This window comes from Anolis sagrei, chromosome 2, assembly GCF_037176765.1.
Source record: "Anolis sagrei isolate rAnoSag1 chromosome 2, rAnoSag1.mat, whole genome shotgun sequence".
NCBI lineage: Eukaryota > Metazoa > Chordata > Lepidosauria > Squamata > Dactyloidae > Anolis > Anolis sagrei.
In genome coordinates, this window is record NC_090022.1 from 130,387,687 (window position 1) to 130,405,079 (window position 17,393).

The 17,393-nt window shown below is 47.0% G+C and overlaps 1 protein-coding gene across 1 annotated transcript; it reads right to left on the reverse strand.

Moving 5' to 3' along the window:
* Positions 1-639: 639 nt before the first annotated feature.
* Positions 640-11,378, reverse strand: NPTX1 (neuronal pentraxin 1). The gene is made up of 5 exons (XM_060764307.2): positions 10,864-11,378; positions 10,307-10,514; positions 8,226-8,470; positions 6,916-7,095; positions 640-5,093 (listed from the first exon to the last, which is right to left on the reverse strand). Exons 1-5 carry the CDS (start codon positions 11,305-11,307, stop codon positions 4,872-4,874), a joined length of 1,299 nt encoding a protein of 432 aa, XP_060620290.2. The 5' UTR covers positions 11,308-11,378; the 3' UTR covers positions 640-4,871.
* Positions 11,379-17,393: the final 6,015 nt, after the last annotated feature.

A 17,393-nucleotide genomic window follows, 5' to 3' on the forward strand; every position in this document is an offset into this window, starting at 1 on the left:
CAAATGCCTCACTCACATATAAAGGGAGGGGGGCTGTTCTACCAAGAAGGCCCAGGAGTAAGGATCTAATATGGGATATTCAGCTTGAGATGTCAGTACTATAAAACCAACCCGATTGTAGTTCTAGAAGACCAGAGACAGGGATGGAACATGTGCTGCTCTGAACTTATAGGAATGGGTATAGTGGATGAGTCAATCAGAGAGACAATACAGAACCAGGATCAAAAAGATATCTGGCAGATCCCTATGATGGAACAAGAAAGCAAGGCAGCCAAAAGCTTAGCAAACCTAATAGTTTAGATAGGAGAGTTGGTAGGAAATGATAGCTCATGAGCAAATTGTGTCCATTTGGCAAGGTCTGGCCACTTGGTCCATTTGGCTTGGAAGCCTACACATACTGTTGTTTCCAGCACTAGTTTTCCAGAACTGTGGCAGAAATCCAATGTCTCTGCAGCAATCCTAGAAGGCCTGAGCGTATGAGCTTCCTGCTGCCTGCCAGTTTGGCTGCTCAAGGCATGTCTCTTCCCACCCAAGGGAACTTGGCTGCTGAAAGAGTTCCTTGCCGATTGAAAAATTCAATCCTTGGGCTGTTTCATTTTTGCCGAGAAAGAAATGCTTGAAAAATGAAAGCCACCCTAGTGTCTTTCATCACTCTTTATTGTGTAAAAATAAACTCAACAATTCATGTTCAGCAGTAAAATGAAAAAAAAAGCATGACGAACCAGTAGAAACAGTGCATTTTAAGAACCGCTGATGTGGACTGTGGATGTAAAATAGAACAACAACTCATTCGAAACCCAGTAAAGATTGATAGCGAGAAACAGGAAAAATATACAGCTTTGGTCAACAGAACAGTAACTCAAGAAACATTTATCCTCTTTCACAATGTACAATATATACAATTATATCACTATCACCCCCTTTTTAAATTTTTGGCAAATCACAGGCAATTTGGACTGGATTTATTTGCCTTTACATGCTTTTCCCCCTTCATCAGATTATACTAAACATTCACCATTAGTTTCAAGGAGGTTTTTCAATAAGGATCATTAGGTGATCGATCTTTCAAGGTACAATTTTGTTGGTGATTTCTTTTAAAGAATACTGCTTATAATATGCTGCCGTGAGCCAAGGTTTAAAGCAAGGTACCTAGGATGGGTTTGTGTTGTGTCTAAAATTCAGATAGATTTTTTTCCCCCAGCACTTGAGCATTGTGTTTTTATCTGGGCGGTCACATGACCCACTTCAATATCTAACAAACAGCAGCCTTCCATTAGTGCAGCAATATCAACCTTGAACTTCTTATTACATCCTCCTTACATATTCATTTGCCACGACTTCAGAATTGGACAAAATAGCTCGATTGAGACTCACGAATTTGTCCTCCCTCCCTCCCCCCCTTTCCCCCTCCTAGCCAGGAAAAAAGCCCTTGGCCAGGATCAGAGAGGGTGAGGTAATATAAAGGGCTGATGGCTGCAAGTCTATTAGTACAAACCAGGAATTCTTTTAAAAATGAAACCATATAAAAACACTTTTTATTTCAAAATAAGTTTATCATTCTTTAATCCTTAATCTGTATCTTAAAAGTATTTTTCAGGGAATACCCGTTCATTTTCTATATATTCTTTTCTAATAAAAATACCGTTCTTTTACAATAAGAGAAAGTGTTTGGTGTGTGTGTGTGTGTGTTTACAAAAACAGGAATGCTTGACATTTCAAACCGTAGTTAAACTTCCAAGGGAGAGTAAATGACATTTAAATAATATTAAACTGAAACTGTAATTCTAAATGCAGTTTTAGGGTAAGTTCCATGGAAATTTATTTCAAAACTTACACCTGCTTAGTATCAAGTGGCAAAGGTTGATTCACTGCCTACCCCACATAAAAGGAAAATGGGGCCTTCCAGGTGTTGCTGGACTACCTTCCCATCATCTCTCACCATTGACTATGCTGCCCACAACTGATGGGAGTTCTACTTCATCAATATGTGGAGGACCCTTGGCCTAAAGCAGTGCTTCCCAACCTTTAAGCCTCCAGGTGTTTTGAACTTCAGCTCCCACAGTTCCTAACAGTTGGTAAGTTGGCTGGGATTTCTGGGAGTTGAAGTCCAAAATACCTGGAGACTCAAAGGTTGGGAACCACTGGCCTAAAGTATATAACCAAATCCTCAGTGGAACCACACCTGTGAAAACATTGAATCTCTTCCTTAAAAAGAGTATTTGGGGAACTATCAGATAGTATTTAGGCAAACACACACACAGCTTGTGTTGTGCTCACATTGTGTTTTTGGAAAATATAAAAGGACATTACCTGAGAGAGGCATGTATTATTCAGTGCAAAAGGGAACATCAATCATATTAAGGATTAGGCTTGTTTTGGGGTGGATCAGATGTTTATTTCATGCTCACAAAAGCCCTCTTGGTGCTGAAGTTACAGCTCCCATTAAGCCCAGCATGGAAAAGACCACTCCCAATGGCATTGGAGGGACCACTCCAAACACTTTCCGCTTTGGTAAGCATCAGTCAATCTGATCCGCTGGCACAGTGTTCATTGCTTGGTAGAGGTGCTCAAAAATAATGTCCACTGTTCTCTTTTGGGACAGTACTGAAGTGAGAACTTCACTACCCCAGGACCCTACAAGATATGACAATGTTGGAGGGGGAAATTCTCACAGATTCAAGGTCACTAGGACTGTTGTTGCTGTTGTTGTTTTAAAAAATACCAAAAAAAGGTGTAGTGCTCTTGATCATGGGGGAGAACACTGCATCATTAGCCACCTTTCTCCAGCCACACTTGACCTCTACGAATGTGCTTAGATGATTTTTTTTAAAGCATGAACTATCACTCAGCAAACCCCCACAGCTCTGCAGTAGCCCATGCAAGCAGGCAAGCATTAGACCAGGTAAAATATGGCTGAGGCACCTACTGAAACATGCAAGAAACAACAGGGCACCCCTTGTCTTCCTTGTAAGCCTGCAGGATATCGAAGGGCACCACAAACTTGAACAGAATAATTAAGCTTCACCAAAACAACACATCACTTGGCAAACCTTTCCCACTCCAGGCGGAAAGAAGATGCATTCTTGTCAAACCAAAGCACAATCCCCCTAAGAAAAGCCCAAAGCTTCCATTTTTGGTCTCCAAAAGCTGATGCCTTTCCAGATAAAACAGTTGTGTCTGGGTTTGAATAAGAAATGCATGCTGTTTGCCTTGATAGACTTGGGAAGGCCCCACACACTTATAAGATCCATTAGTCATTCCTGTTGGTTTTTCTAAAAAAAATCTAGGGCTGGCACGGGCAAAAGGGTGTACAGAAAGGCCTGTTCACAAGGTTCAGAAGTGAGGGCAAAATTTGCCCTTTGCCCAGTTTCTTGGCAAGTGTGCTTAAAAGCTCTCTCTCTCAAAACAGGTCCTATCTTCCTTTTGAGAAGGAAGATCTCTTAACCTTTATGAAAGCCAAGTATACCTCAAATCCCATCAGGCCCCATAAACAGAGGGCACAGGCATGGCTCTTTGCATCCTGCCCCGCCGGCAGTGAACCCGATTTGTATTTCAAAGGCAAAAATCTCAGCTCAGCAGTTACGGCCATGGAAATCAGACTGCAACAGCATGCTTTGCAGCCCCCAGCCACTACCCGCGCCCCCCTCCCACCCCCAGCCCTTCAGGTTTATGGCTCTTAGAGTAAAGGAGCACTGGCAGAGGGTATGGGAATGTTTCATACAGCAACAAGAAAAGAACCTCACCTCCCAGCCAAGTGTTCTGCCAGAAGCCCAGGATGTGGGGCCTCTGGATGGGAAGGCAAGCCAGAGCTTGCTGGGGAACAAAGCAATGAGCAAGAAAAGGAAACGGATGAGGGGGGATTCTCTGCCATCTTCAGGCCACAGAGTTTTGGGAGAAGCAGCGTTTAAATGTCTAAGGAAGGGAGGTTCTCTGGACAATGCCTAGGCTTTGCAATGGCTAACAGAAGCAGCCCCTTAGGCTGTACAGCAAAATGAAGGCAGAATAGGAAAGGGAGCTGTTCTGCAGCTCCTTTGAAACAGGCAGGAGGCAGCAGCTCCTACATATAACAAGCCAGGATCTGGACAAGCCGTCTAGTATCCTAGGCCTGGCAATGCTCCTGAGTCTCATGTGTACCCTTTGGGGGCAGAGATGGCTCTCTTGTGCTCTGGCCGAGGCCAGTTAATATGGACTGTGGGAGAGGGGACTGGATGATTTGAAAAACTGCCCTGCCCCCTCCATACCCCAAATCTAGTCAAACCACCATCACGTGTCACTCAAAAAGCATATTTTATCCTCCTGTCACTCAGAGAATAATTTTTTCATATAAAAGGGGGGGGGGAAATAAAATACCTGCCCACAGGTGAATGGCTGCTTCAAAGACTTGGAGTAAAGTAGCAATATAGAGACATCCTTTTGGAAACTATATGCAAATGAAGAGAAATGTGCTGAAAGAGTCGCACCAGCCCAAAGGCACTCAGGCTTCAAAATGAAGTTGGCAAGCCAGAAAAATTAGACCATTTATAATGAGACTTCAGATAGCAAAATGGAAAGGGAATAAAGTCCCAATCTGAATGGGTGAAAATTAGAACAAAAGAGGGATGGGATAAAAACAGTGAACCCCCCTAACTGTCAGGTTGAAAGGTTCCAGTTGCCTTAGAGAAGACTTGGCCCAAGTCTCCTAGACAAAAACAAAACAATTGCTTAATTAAAAAGTGATTGATTCTGTAGGAGAACCCATAGAATCTCTTTTTAAAGGAAGGAACTCAGAAAAAGGAAATAGATTTGTCCATAATTCACTCCTGGGTAGGGGAGAATGTCTGTTAACCAAGGGTTAAATGAATTTTAAATGGGAAGGGGGGAAAACAGCACTTTCAGTTGATCTGGCGACAGGCTTCAAATGTCCATTTCGTAGCTCCACCATAAATATCAATGTTGGTCTCAGACCAAGCTATGACACTACCAGACAGAGCTTTGGTGCTGCAAGTGGCAAGGTTGTAGATCTCCCCTGGTGTGAGCTTTCGATCCCAGATGTTGAAATGGGCCAGTTCTCCCACAAAGGCTTGGGTAGCATCAAATCCACCTCCAAGAGTATCCTTGAATAAAAGAAATTGAAAACACAAGCATTGAAACCTCCTCTCTCTAGTTTTCCAGGATGTGCTATAAGAGTTCCCTCCCCCGCCGCACCTTTCCGATAACCTAGCACTAGACAGCTACAGACTGGCAGAATAAGCTCTTGAAACAAGCCAGAAAGCTTTTATGGTAGCAGAGAAAGGTCAGCAGGAAAGGACTGCATCAGAGGAGTTCAATACAAGGGAGGGGAGCTGGCATTTTGGAAATGCATTTTCCTTGGCAGGAATCCCCCTCCCTCCCAAACTGGACCTTTGGTTGCTGGTTCAGCACAGCCGACACATTGGCAAAGAAGGAGGATAGAAACGGGATTAGTATTCCATGCAGGTTGCCTAGTGGTTAGACACTAATGTTTTAGGTGCCAGAAAAAGGCCTTCAAGTTTCCCTAGGCTGTTAAATTCCTGTTTTATCTCTACTGGTGTGTGTGCATGCTTAATGCTATATCTAATTAGCTGTATTTGATTTGTGATTTCTATTCTTACTCATTTTGTTGTTGAAAAAACACTCTGAGAAATTGCTCTCTTTTATCTTTCACTTTGAAAGGAAGACCAGAAATATTTTAAATAAAAAAGGCAAAACGTATTTGTCAATGTAGGTTTGAGCAGTGATGTATGCGTGTGTGGTGGAGTCACTGACAGTGAAGTGGAGGACTGAAAAAAAAATGGGTCATTCTTACATTTGATCCCAAATCTTGAGATTTTTTATGCATGTGAAAACATAATGCACCGAAAGACTAGATAAAATAATTGGATAGTATGCCTTTCAGCTTGTGTGTGGCGTGTGTGTGTTGCATGAGTGTGTTGGCAGGTAGGATGAGTGACGACACTTGTATGGTAAGTGAAGGGGAAAACAGCTCCCGCTTTTGTGAGAAATGGAGGAAAGAAATTTGGATGCCCTGTGATGTGTGATTCTATTTACAAGAGTCATGTCTCCCTGGAGCTAGCTTTAGGCATACAGGCAATCAGGACAGGGGCCTTTCTGAGTGTACACCTTTCCTTGTAAAATACAGGTGTGGAATGTGTTGTTGCTGCTGTTCCCACAATAGACAAAACCACAGTATGCCCTGCAGATCCTGTGTGTGAGACAAATGTTCAATTTACCCAATGGGAAGGCCATCTGTAGTGCATTTTTAAAATCATGGGTGGATTTAAATTCATGGGTGCATGAATCTGTGTTACCCTGAAGAAAGGAGATTAATTGTTTGTGGTTCTCTTATTTGTTTGAAAATTGTCTTCTTCTTCCACCATCCCACTAGGCTCATCCTTCCTGCACCATCCCAATTCTCTACTTTTCCTATTCCAGAATAAAAATCTTCAAAGTCTACTGCAATCTGCAGTGCTACTTCTGGTGCAGTCGCTTTGCAGGAGTCTAGAAATCTGCTAGAGTCAAGCACTATCATACGGGACAATCATTACAAAAGGCATTATATGTCTGTATGTGCAAGAGACATACTACACGAAAAGGGCATGTTGACATCATCACACTACAGTGGTACCAGGGACCACTTACACATACATGAGGAAATCTATGACGATTGCTGGATTCTGACCCATCCAGCACAAAACCAACAGGCTTCTGGCATTGGAATGGAATCGAAAATGTATCCTGAAAGTTGTACAGATTTTCAAAGGGGGAACCTAGTTCTGTTTAATTCAATCCACTATTTCTAGTGCTGAGCCTTTTCTGCACCATTTTTTATATTACAGCTCTGGAAAATTTGCACAGGCCATACTGTAGACAAACATCAGTGGTCACTCATTTCTCTGTGTTGCCAGCCATCTACCTTACCTGTTCCTGACCCAGAACAAGGACCCCTTGTGGCTTGATGGGATGATAAGGGGCCAGGTTTTCCCCATTGCCTCGCTGTGTGCCATCCTGGTAAGCCTCCCAGACACCATCACGGGTTGTCCACGTGATGCAAATGTGGTGCCATTTTCCATCATTTATAACAAAAGGAAGCTTTGCTACCTGAGGAAAGAAAAGGAGAATTGCTGCAAACTTGGAATCCATATAGAAGAGAAAGGGGGGAATGGCATGTATAGAATCTTTAACTGCCAATCCTCTTTAATCTGGTGTGTTCTTTAAAAAGAGAGAAACTTCACTCGGTTTCTGTGATAGTCACACAAATTAGGATCTGAAGGGGTTGCAATGATCCGCAATCTATACTCAGGGAAGTAAATGACACTGCTTGGTTTATTTTCAAGGACACAAAAACAGGTTTGCAGCTTAAATGTCCTAGCTGCTTTGAATCCCATCCATGGAAGAAAAGCAAGATTAATAATAATAAAAATAATAATAGCCACAATGGACAGGACTTCAAGTAATATTATTACGATTTTCACATTTCGCAAAATCTACTACATTTATATTGGTATCTTAATTTCCAGAACAAGGTAGCAGATTCCCTTCTTTCCCCTACAAGAAAACTGGCTGCTTACATTAGAAATATCTTTTGATATATTTAATGTGGCACACATTGTTGAAAACCTAAAGCAAACTGATGCTGCAAAATGAAATAAACTGCAGGCACTGCCTTTCATACTAAGGATTTTCACCTGTCTGAAAATTCATGCGGAACTAACTTGTGCACAAAGGTATTTTTTACTTGCATTCACACTTAATTGGGTGCCATAAGATTATTTAAAAAAAAGATTAGAACGCATGATAAATGTAAATATATACAGTGCTATTTAATAATTTTGTTTGAACCACAGGTGAATGGAAAACAGAATCAGAGCTTCTAAAGCTACTTCCTTGGAAAGTAAACTAAATATAATCCCCTCTAACTCAGTTTTAAAGCCTGGATCTTATATTTACATCCTCCCAGAAATAGACTGAAACTGAGAGAGGTTTCCATTTCAAAGGCAAAACTACAGTATTCTAATATTATTCTCTGCACTATCAACATTGACAGGTTTCCACATTCAGCTAATGTAAAAAAATAATTACAGAAAACTTTTAATTGTTTTCATTGCTTAGAATTAATGTTGATCTCACTGCCACTTCTTTGTGTATTTATTCATGCATTTCTACTTTTTAAAAAAAATAATCATAAAGCAATTCCAAGCAAACCAAGGATTCAGAACAGTAACACTTACCTTGTCATTGATAAGGATCTCCATGGGATTGTTGCCCCATTCAATAAGCACTAGCTCATTGGCTTGCCCAGGTACTGCATAAGAGAAAGGTGTTCCCACACCAGGGGAAGCATTTGATTTTATCCACATACATATAGTGAAGGCGTACATCTCTGGCAGGCTTTTCTTCACCTTAGCATACATGTAATTGGTTCGCAAAGGGAAAGTCAGCTGAAACTTGTCTGTTGGTCTATTGTCCTTCTGGCCTGGGGAGAAATAGAAAGAGTGTTTGCTACATGTCGAGAAGGTTGCGCTCTCTTAACACACTTCCCCAGAAATAAATTCAGTTGAATTCAGTGGACTTTATTTCAGTGTGAATATATGCAGGATGGCACAGAATTGTCTTTTTCAGGTAATAATAAAAAAAGTATCCTGGAATTAATTATTTTAATTCATAGTTATATGTTGTTGTTTAGTTATCATGTTTTTTTACATGTATGTCAGCATTGAATTTTTGCCATTAGTATGTTTTAAACTGCATTGAGGTGAGAAAGGCAACATATAAATACAGTAAATAAATAAATAGATGGATAAGAATGCCTTGAGTCCCTTTTCAGAACCATGGCTAGTGGTCAGGGCGAAACAGTCTTTCCAAGGTTGTTGTAGGTTTTTCGGGCTATATGGCCATGTTACAGAAGCATTATCTCCTAACATTTGGCCTGCATCTATGGCAGGCATCCTCAGAGGTTGAGAGGTCTGCTGGAAACTAGGAAAGTGGGGTCAAGACTTGTGATCAACTTTTTTTCCTTCCTTCCTCCCTTCTTCCCTTCTTCCTTTCTTCCTTTCTTCCCTTCCATTACATAATGAGCCTTAAGATGGCAGTATTTAAATCCCTCTAGTACATTTCTCTACTCTAATCCAGGTCACATGGACAGCTCTAGGGTCTTTTTCTCACTCCTTCCCCCACACCTTTTGAAAAACACAATGGCCAGAAAGCAATTTTGGATAATTGATCCAAAAGATTAAAAAGGAGCACAGAAGTGAGTGGAGGGAACTATGGGTCCTATTGAAGTTTAACATACACAAATTGTTTAGCAGACCAAAATATATGCGACAGCTTCTCCTAGGTCACTTAGAGGGTAGCTCTCAATGTATTTAAAGATATGATGCATTTCCTCACTGAGGGTGTGCTGAGTCTAAGGTGCTTTACTGAATGAAGAAAGGTATCTCTTTCCGGCTTGGAAACTATCCGTGGGGAATAATGTGTTCTCCAATTCCCATTTTCCTTATCGTACATGAACACACAACTACACATTAAACTTATGTGTATTGGTGAGTGGAAACAGAAGAAGGTAGCTAAATATCTTCGTGATAAATCTGTTTAAATAATGGATGGGGAAGGCTGTAAGTTGGAACCTCTGTGTGGGGGGCATTTTTTAAAATTTTAATTTAGAGAATAGGAGCCCCTGGTGGTGCAATGGGTTAAACCCTTGTGCCAGCAGGACTGAACACTGACAGGTTGAATCTGGGGAGAGTATGGATAAGCTCCCTCTGTCAGCTCCAGCTCCCCATGCGGGGACATGAGAAAAGCCTCCCACAAGGGTGGTAAAACATCAAAACATCCGGGTGCCCCCTGGGCAACGTCCTTGTAGATGACCAATTCTCAAGTCGTTCCTGACACCGAAAAAGGAATTAAGGAATTGGGTTGTTGTAGGTTTTTCGGGCTGTATGGCCATGTTCTAGAAGCATTCTCTCCTGACGTTTTGCCTGCATCTATGGCAAGCATCCTCAGAGGTTGTGAGGTCTAAAGATGCAGGCAAAACGTCAGGAGAGAATGCTTCTAGAACATGGCCATATAGCCCGAAAAACCTACAACAACCCAGTGATTCCAGCCATGAAAGCCTTCGACAATACATAGAATTAGAGACTGCTTTCCCCACTCTTCAGCCACAAAGGTATTCAGAGTGGCTATAAGAAAAAACTTATTTTTGCCATAGCTGAACTCCTATCTTCCTGAGGTGTAATAATCCCTCCTTGGGAATGTCCTTCCAGCCTCTCTGCTTGCTTGCTTGCTTCCTCTTTGGCCGGCGGCTCTCCCTTACCTTTCTCTAACTCACTGATCCTTTGGTGAAGGGAAGTTAAGGTGCTCTCGATCTTCCCCCTTTCCTCCGACTCGTTCTTCGGGTTGTACTTCCCTTCTTCCAGGCTGTTAATGCGGGACAGCACTTGCTTCTCTAAATCGTCGATGTTGTTCTGGAGGATATCCTTGAGGGAGTTGGTCTGGCTGGACGAATTCATCCGGCTGAATTGCTGCGCGCGGCGGCGGCGGCGGCGGAGGGGTCCCGAGGCGGGAGGAGAAGGGGAGACAGAGAGTGAATGGAAGGAGGGGTGGAGGCTGGCAAACCCCATTAACACCACCACAGCATTATTCTTTACCTACCCTGACAGCTAAACCCACGGGCAGCTCAACCAGAAGGGAAGGCGCCATAGAAAAAGGAAGGAAAGGGGGTGGGGGGAACGCAAGGGAGGGAGGCTGGCGAGAGCACCCCGGCCTCTCCTGCGACATTTCCCCCTCCTGGGACGGGGCGAAGGGGGCGCCACGACGGGCCAAGGTGGAAAGTGGTCCGGCTTGGGAAACCCAGGGAGGGGGGAGCGGTACCTCCAGGTTTTCCAGCCGGATCTTGAGCGACTGCAAAGTTTGCCCGAGTTGGCTCAAGGTCTCGGCGGCGGGCGTGCGGGAGAGGTCGCCCATGGTGTTCTTGGAGGAGCCCGGCTGCTGCTTCCTGCCCTTGCCCTCCCCGGGCAGCGCCTCCAGCGAGCTCTGGCTCTCGCAGCGGCCCAGCTTGGTGGTCAGCTCCCGGATGGTCTCCTTCTGGTTCATGATGGTCTCCTTCTGCTGGAGCACCGTCTCCCGCAGCTGCAGCACCGTGGTCTTCAGGTCCTCGCCGCCGCCGCCGCTCTGCACGGACGAGGTGCACATGTCCATATCCACGGGCACCGAGGTGCAGATGAAGCGCGTCTGCCCGAAGCTCTGCCCGGCCCCCGGCAGGAAAAGGCCGCAGGAGAAGGCCAGGAGGGCCAGGAGGCTGCCGGCGAGCGACATCACGGGCTCTCCTGCCCGCACTTTCAGCACCGGGAGCTGTCCCGCGAGCAGGGCTGACTACTGAGCCGACTGCGGAACGCGGCCGCTTTTATAGCGCGCGGGAGGGGCACGCACGCCGCTGACGTCACGCGCGGGGTGGAATCCCGCTTTAATTGCCTGGCGCCCGCGCCGCTCCCTCAGAAAAGAGGGTCTCCCTCCAAAAGAGGAGGGTCTCCCCTCTGGGGCTGCTTTTGAGCCTCAATGGGACCGCGAATGACGGGAGGGAGGGAGGGAGGGAATGGGTGGCTGGAGGAGGCATCCGCCCGGAAAAGAGCCCTGGAAAGTGGCCCCGCGCCTTTCCCGACCCCGTGCACAGCGGTCACTCTGGAGTCCCTTCCACAGAGATTCAAACTGCAGGGAAAGAGAACTTCCTGGCGCTTAGAACTGATCGACCCTGGAAGAAGAGGCTGGATGGCTCTCTCACGAGAGGGCTCGGACTGTGTTCCTGCGTGGCCAAGAGGGGTTCGACTGGCCGACCTCTGGGATCTCTCCCAACTCTGTGGCTCTGTGAAGGCGGGGCGCCGGGCTCCAAGGCACTCGCGGCGTGGGCCAGTGGCGCCCCCAAGCCTTCGCGGGGATGGCGCCCCTGAGCGACACGGCGCCTCCCGCGGGCATATGGCGCTCATTAGCCGCCCGGTGTGGACGTGTCACCCTGGCAGAGGAAATCGTGCCATGTGCTTGGCAAGAGGGAGCCATCTCGACACGTCCGGATGAGTCAAGAGCTGGAGGGCAGCAGGCAACGAGGGGGCAGAGCCGGGAGGACGTGGAAACATCCGGAAAACGGGGGCGGGGGTTGGGGGGGAGTTCCTCTGAGTCCCCCTCGGCTTCGGAGTAGTTTCTCATAGGAGGAGCAGAAGGGCTCTTTTGTGGAGAAGACTTTGCCCATTCTCAGGGACCCCCGGAAGCCCCCCTTTGGCTTCTGAGTCCCGATACTTTTTGCCACATCGGGGCAGTGTGCTGTCTTCACTGCTACTGCTCCCCCCTCCTTTTTTTTTTTTGGTTTGTTTTGGGCCATCTCTTTGTAGCAAAGCTAGACGGGCCTTTCTTTCCGAAGCTCATCTCGCGTGGCAGAAGTGGCAGCTTTCTCCTTCCCTCCACTTTCCCAAGAGCCTGGCTCGCTTTTTCCAACCGTAGGAATGGCTTCTTTCTCTTCCTCCTCCTCCTCCACCTTCTTCTTCCTTCCCCCCTTCCCCTCCCCCTAAGCCGGTGCTGGGAAGAGGAGACGCGTGGGTTGCTTTTTCGTCCCATTCTGGCTCCCTTGTCCCATCGGGAGAGAAGCGCTGCCGGGAAGGGAGAGCTTGTAGTTTTTCCGCAGGAGGAGGAGGAGGAGGACACCCGCCACCCGCCCGAGCGAGGGACGCGCCTTCGGAGCAGCGGAGGAAGACGCGCGTTTCCTCTCCTCTCCTGAATGAGCCGCTCCTTTGGCTTCCTGGGTTTGGCAGGACACCCGATCTCTTCCCGCTCGGCTCGCAGGCGCCGCGAGGGCTTCGGCTGCTCTTCGTGGAGCCGGCGGGTCGATCCCAGGCTCTTCCTGCCTTCCATCTTTCCTTCCTTCCTTCCTTTCTTCCTTCCTTCCTTCCTTCCTTCCTTCCTTCCTTCCTTCCTTCCTTTCTTCCTTCCTTCCTTCTTCCCTTCCTTCCGAGGTACTTGGCAAGCGAATGTAGGCTAAAGTTCCAGGAACAACGTGCGTTCATTACACTAAGTAACAAAATTGAAATATTTTCTGTTCCTGGCTTGAAAGTGTGATTTCCTGCCTAATTCTGCGGTCCTTACTTCGAAAGTAGTTGTTCTACTCCAGAAACTTGATTTTTCTGGCTGCCACAAACTGTGCTGAATTGCTTGAGACATTCATTGAAAAACTAAAGCAAAATGTGCTGCAGGATGTCCCGCAAAAACAACGTCCCTGCAGTTTAATTATCTTTTTTCCATTTTTTAAATGAAATGACATTTATACCCCAGGAACAAAAATCGTGTTAGGTAGTGCTATTTGTATGCATGCCTATTTCTCCTGTGTTTTGCACAATGGTGTTTTGGCGCGCACACGCTCCGAGACTCCCAAAGGCCATCTAGTCGGGTTCGCCTTGAAGGGGGTGCAGGAACCCCGCCCCACCGAAGAACAGCCAGCCAGCCTCAGGCGGCTCTCTCTCTTCTCCTTCGAGGAGAGGCCACCCCGCGTTTTGAAGCGTATCTTGCAGTTGAAATAGCTGGAGAGGGGGAAAGGGCTGCCTGGATGGGGGGGGGGGGGGCAGGAAAGACGTCCCTCCCAAAGACTCGGGGAATGCTGGCCTCTGGGGCAGGTGGGCCCCCGTTTCTGTCCCCCTCCCCGCCGCTGACAGGCAGGACGCTTTCCTCCGGGTCTCCCAGTCCCCGTGGCCACGCCAGAGCAGAAGGGAGAGCCGTCTAGAGAAGGAGAGGAGGGAGGGAGGGAGGGAGGGAGGGAGGGAGGGAGGGAGGAGGCCTTGCATCCAGATCCCCGTATCCGCCCCTCCAGGAGCATTCATCTCTGGTGACCACCGGAGGGAGGGAGGGAGATACAAGTGGAGCTGTAAGATACTGAGTGGAGCAGCTGTGTATACTCACACCTATACTCACACGCACATAGCGATAGAGACACACACATACACACATATCTGCTCCACTAGACACATACACAAGCATACATATGCACATATCTCTAGTATATCTAGAGATAGGTAGAGAATAGACACACAAGCACACATATGGTATATAACTGTTTCATTACACATACACACACACATATATTCACATACAGACAGTAACACATTATCTAGAAATAGTGACACCTGGACACATACATATTACTGTTTTATTACACACACAAGCATACACACACACACATTTAGTGAAGCAGTAATGTAGCTAGATCTAGAGATAGGTGGATAGAGACAAACACACATACACACACACACCCTATTATTGGGTTGTTGTAGGTTTTTCCGGCTGAATTGCATTCAGAAGCATTCTCTCCTGACGTTTCGCCTGCATTTATGGCAAGCATCCTCAGAGGCTGTCAACAGACCTTACAACCTCTGAAGATGCCTGCCATAGTTGCAGGCGAAACGTAAGGAGAGAGTGCTTCTAGAACATGGCCATACAGCCCTAAAACCCTACAACAACCCAGTGATTCCGGCCATGAAAGCCTTCGATAATGCACCTTATTACTGCTCCATTTTACACATACCGACATATATAAAGTGAAGCAGTAATATTCCTATTACTGGTGGTGCAGCGGGTTAAACTGCTGAGCTGCTGGACTTGCTGACCAAAAGGTTGGTGGTTCAAATCCTGAGAGCGGGGTGAGCTCCCTCTGTTAGCCCCAGCTTCTGCCAACCTAGCAGTTCGAAAACATGCAAATGTGAGAAGATCAATAGGCACAGCTTCTGCAGGAAGGTAACGGCGCTCCATGCAGTCCTGCCGGCCACATGACCTTGGAGGTGTCTATGGACAATGCGGGCTATTCAGCTTACAAATGGAGAGGAGCACCACCCTTCAGAGCCGGACACAACTAGACTTCATGTCAAGGGAAACCCCTTTAATATATCTATACAGATTAATAGAGATACATAAATATATTGCTGCTCTATTGCACACACACACAATCGCTCTATCTATCACCTGTCTACCTGACAGCAGTATATGGAGCAACAGTGCGTTCCTGTGTGTGTGTGTATTCCTGTTCCATTTGTCCTTCCTTTTCCCTGCCCTTCCCTCTCTCCCTCCAGGGAGGCTGCACTTGGAGAGGGGGTGCCTGGAGAGGGTGGCCCAAGTTTCCTATGAGGAGCCGGGGATGCCTTTGCAGACAGAAGGGGCGACGGCAGTCTCGCTTGTCTCCACCAATAGCCAGCCAGCTTTCCTCCCCAGCCCCCCCCCTCCCTTGTGTGTCTTGTGGGGCTGCCGGTTCCTTTGTCTCCTGAGTGTTCCTACTGAACCCAGAGCATGAATCTAGAGAGTCTCTTCAAAGTCAAGCTGGCCTGACTGGAAAGCAGAGCGGGGGCAGGGACTCTCTCTTTTCTCTCTCTTAGGACCACCTTAAAAGAGAGCTTTGGGGGAAGCAGGGGCTCTCCCCCCCCCCCTTTCCTTCCTTCCTTCCTCCCTTCCTCCCTCCCTCCTTCCCTCCCTTCCTCCACATCTCTCTCCATCCTAATGACTTAAGAACAGGATGCATCAGGAGACATGCATTATTTCTCTTGCGTCCCTCCTTAGCTTGAAGCCACTAGGGAGTCCTTGCACACCCCCCCCCCCGTGTCTGCCCCTCTTACTGAAAACAGATGCTTTCTCGCCATGGCAGTGTGTGTGTGTGTGTGGTGTGTGTGTGTTAAGAGTCTTAATTCCCGATGAAGCCGGCACCAATAACAAAATCTGGACTTTTCTTTGCTAGACTAGACTTATTTCCTTAGAGGATTAGCAAAGCGGAATGAGAGAGGCGAAGACAGCATGCAGACTCAAACCTGACTGGGTTGCTGTGACTTTTCCGGGCTGCCTGGCCATATTCCAGAAGCATTCTCTCCTGTCGTTTCGGCCACATCTATGGCAGGTATCCTCAGAGGTTGTGAGGTTTGTTGGCAAGTGAGGTTTATATATCTGGGAAATGATGTCCAGGGTGGGAGAAAGTACTCTTGTCTGTTGGAGGCAAGTGTGAATGTTGCAATTGGCCACCTAGATTAGCACTGAATTGCCTTGCAGTTTCAAGGCCTGGTTAATTCCTGCCTGGGGAATCCTTTGTTGGGAACTGATTAGTTTGTTGTTGTTTATTCGTTCAGTCGCTTCCGACTCTTCCCGACCTCATGGACCAGCCCACGCCAGAGCTCTCTGTCGGCCGTCGCCACCCCCAGCTCCTTCAGAGTCAAGCCAGTCACTTCAAGTAGACCACCCATCCATCTTGCCCTTGGACGGCCCCTCTTCCTTTTTCCTTCCATTTTCCCCAGCATAATTGTCTTCTCTAAGCTTTCCTTCCTTCTCATGATGTGGCCAAAGTACTTCATCTTGGCCTTTACTATCCTTCCCTCCAATGAGCAGTCGGGCTTTATTTCCTGAAGTATGGACTTGTTGGATCTTAGAATCATAGAATCAAAGAGTTGGAAGAGACCTCATGGGCCATCCAGACCAACCCCCTGCCAAGAAGCAGGAATATTGCATTCAAAGCACCCCCGACAGATGGCCATCCAGCCTCTGCTTAAAAGTCTCCAAAGAAGGCGCCTCCACCACACTCTGTGGAGAGTTCCACTGCTGAACAGCTCTCACATCTTCTCGCGGTCCAAGGCACTCTCAGGATTTTCCTCCAGCATCACAGTTCAAAAACGTCTATCTGATTAGCTGGCCCTGATTATTTCTTGTCTGGAATTCCCCTGTTTTCTGAGTGTGGTTTTTTTTATTTACTGCCCTGATTTTAGGAATTTTTTTAATACTGGTAGCCAGGGTTTGTTCGTTTTCATGGTTTCCTCCTTTGTGTTAAAACTGTCCACAGGCTTGTGGATTTCAGTGGCTTCTCTGTGTAGTCTGACATAGTGATCACACTACCTCTGAGGATGCCTGCCATAGATGTGGGCAAAACGTCAGGAGAGAATGCTTCGGGAACATGGCCATACAGCCCAGAAAACTCACCGCAACCCAGTGATTCTGGCCGTGAAAGCCTTCGACAATACATCAAACCTGGCTTTTTCTAAGGCAGAGCCAAACAGCTAGCAGTGTGTCTGTGTGCGAGAGCGTGTGTATAAGGGCTTACATGTGAGTGTGTGCTCCTGACACAGACTCCAAGGGAAGAGGGGGGGGGGGCAGAATGGTGGCAGCCTCAGGCGCTGACGACTACTAGCAGATGTGCTGAGCGCTGCCGCCCAAAGGGAGCAAAGCCTTGCCAGCCTGCCTGCCAGCCATGGGGCGGGGGCTGGAAGTGCCTAGAGCAGCCAGCCAGAGCTCCCATCCAGGGAGAAGCCAAGCCGGGAAGCTGGAGAGCAGAGCCCAGCCTCTCAGCAAAGGCACATGTTCTGGGCAGCCAGCCAACAGGCCCTAGTGCTCCACTGGAGCTCTGC

Excerpts from the sequence above, each read along its gene's own strand:
- NPTX1 (XM_060764307.2), bottom strand. The coding sequence starts at position 11,307 with ATGTCGCTCGCCGGCAGCCTCCTGGCCCTCCTGGCCTTCTCCTGCGGC. Across the intron at positions 8,471-10,306 it reads GATCAGTGAGTTAGAGAAAG|GCCAGAAGGACAATAGACCA; the intron begins GTAAGGGAGAGC and ends ATTTCTCCCCAG. Across the intron at positions 5,094-6,915 it reads TTGTTCTGGGTCAGGAACAG|GATACTCTTGGAGGTGGATT; the intron begins GTAAGGTAGATG and ends CTTTTATTCAAG.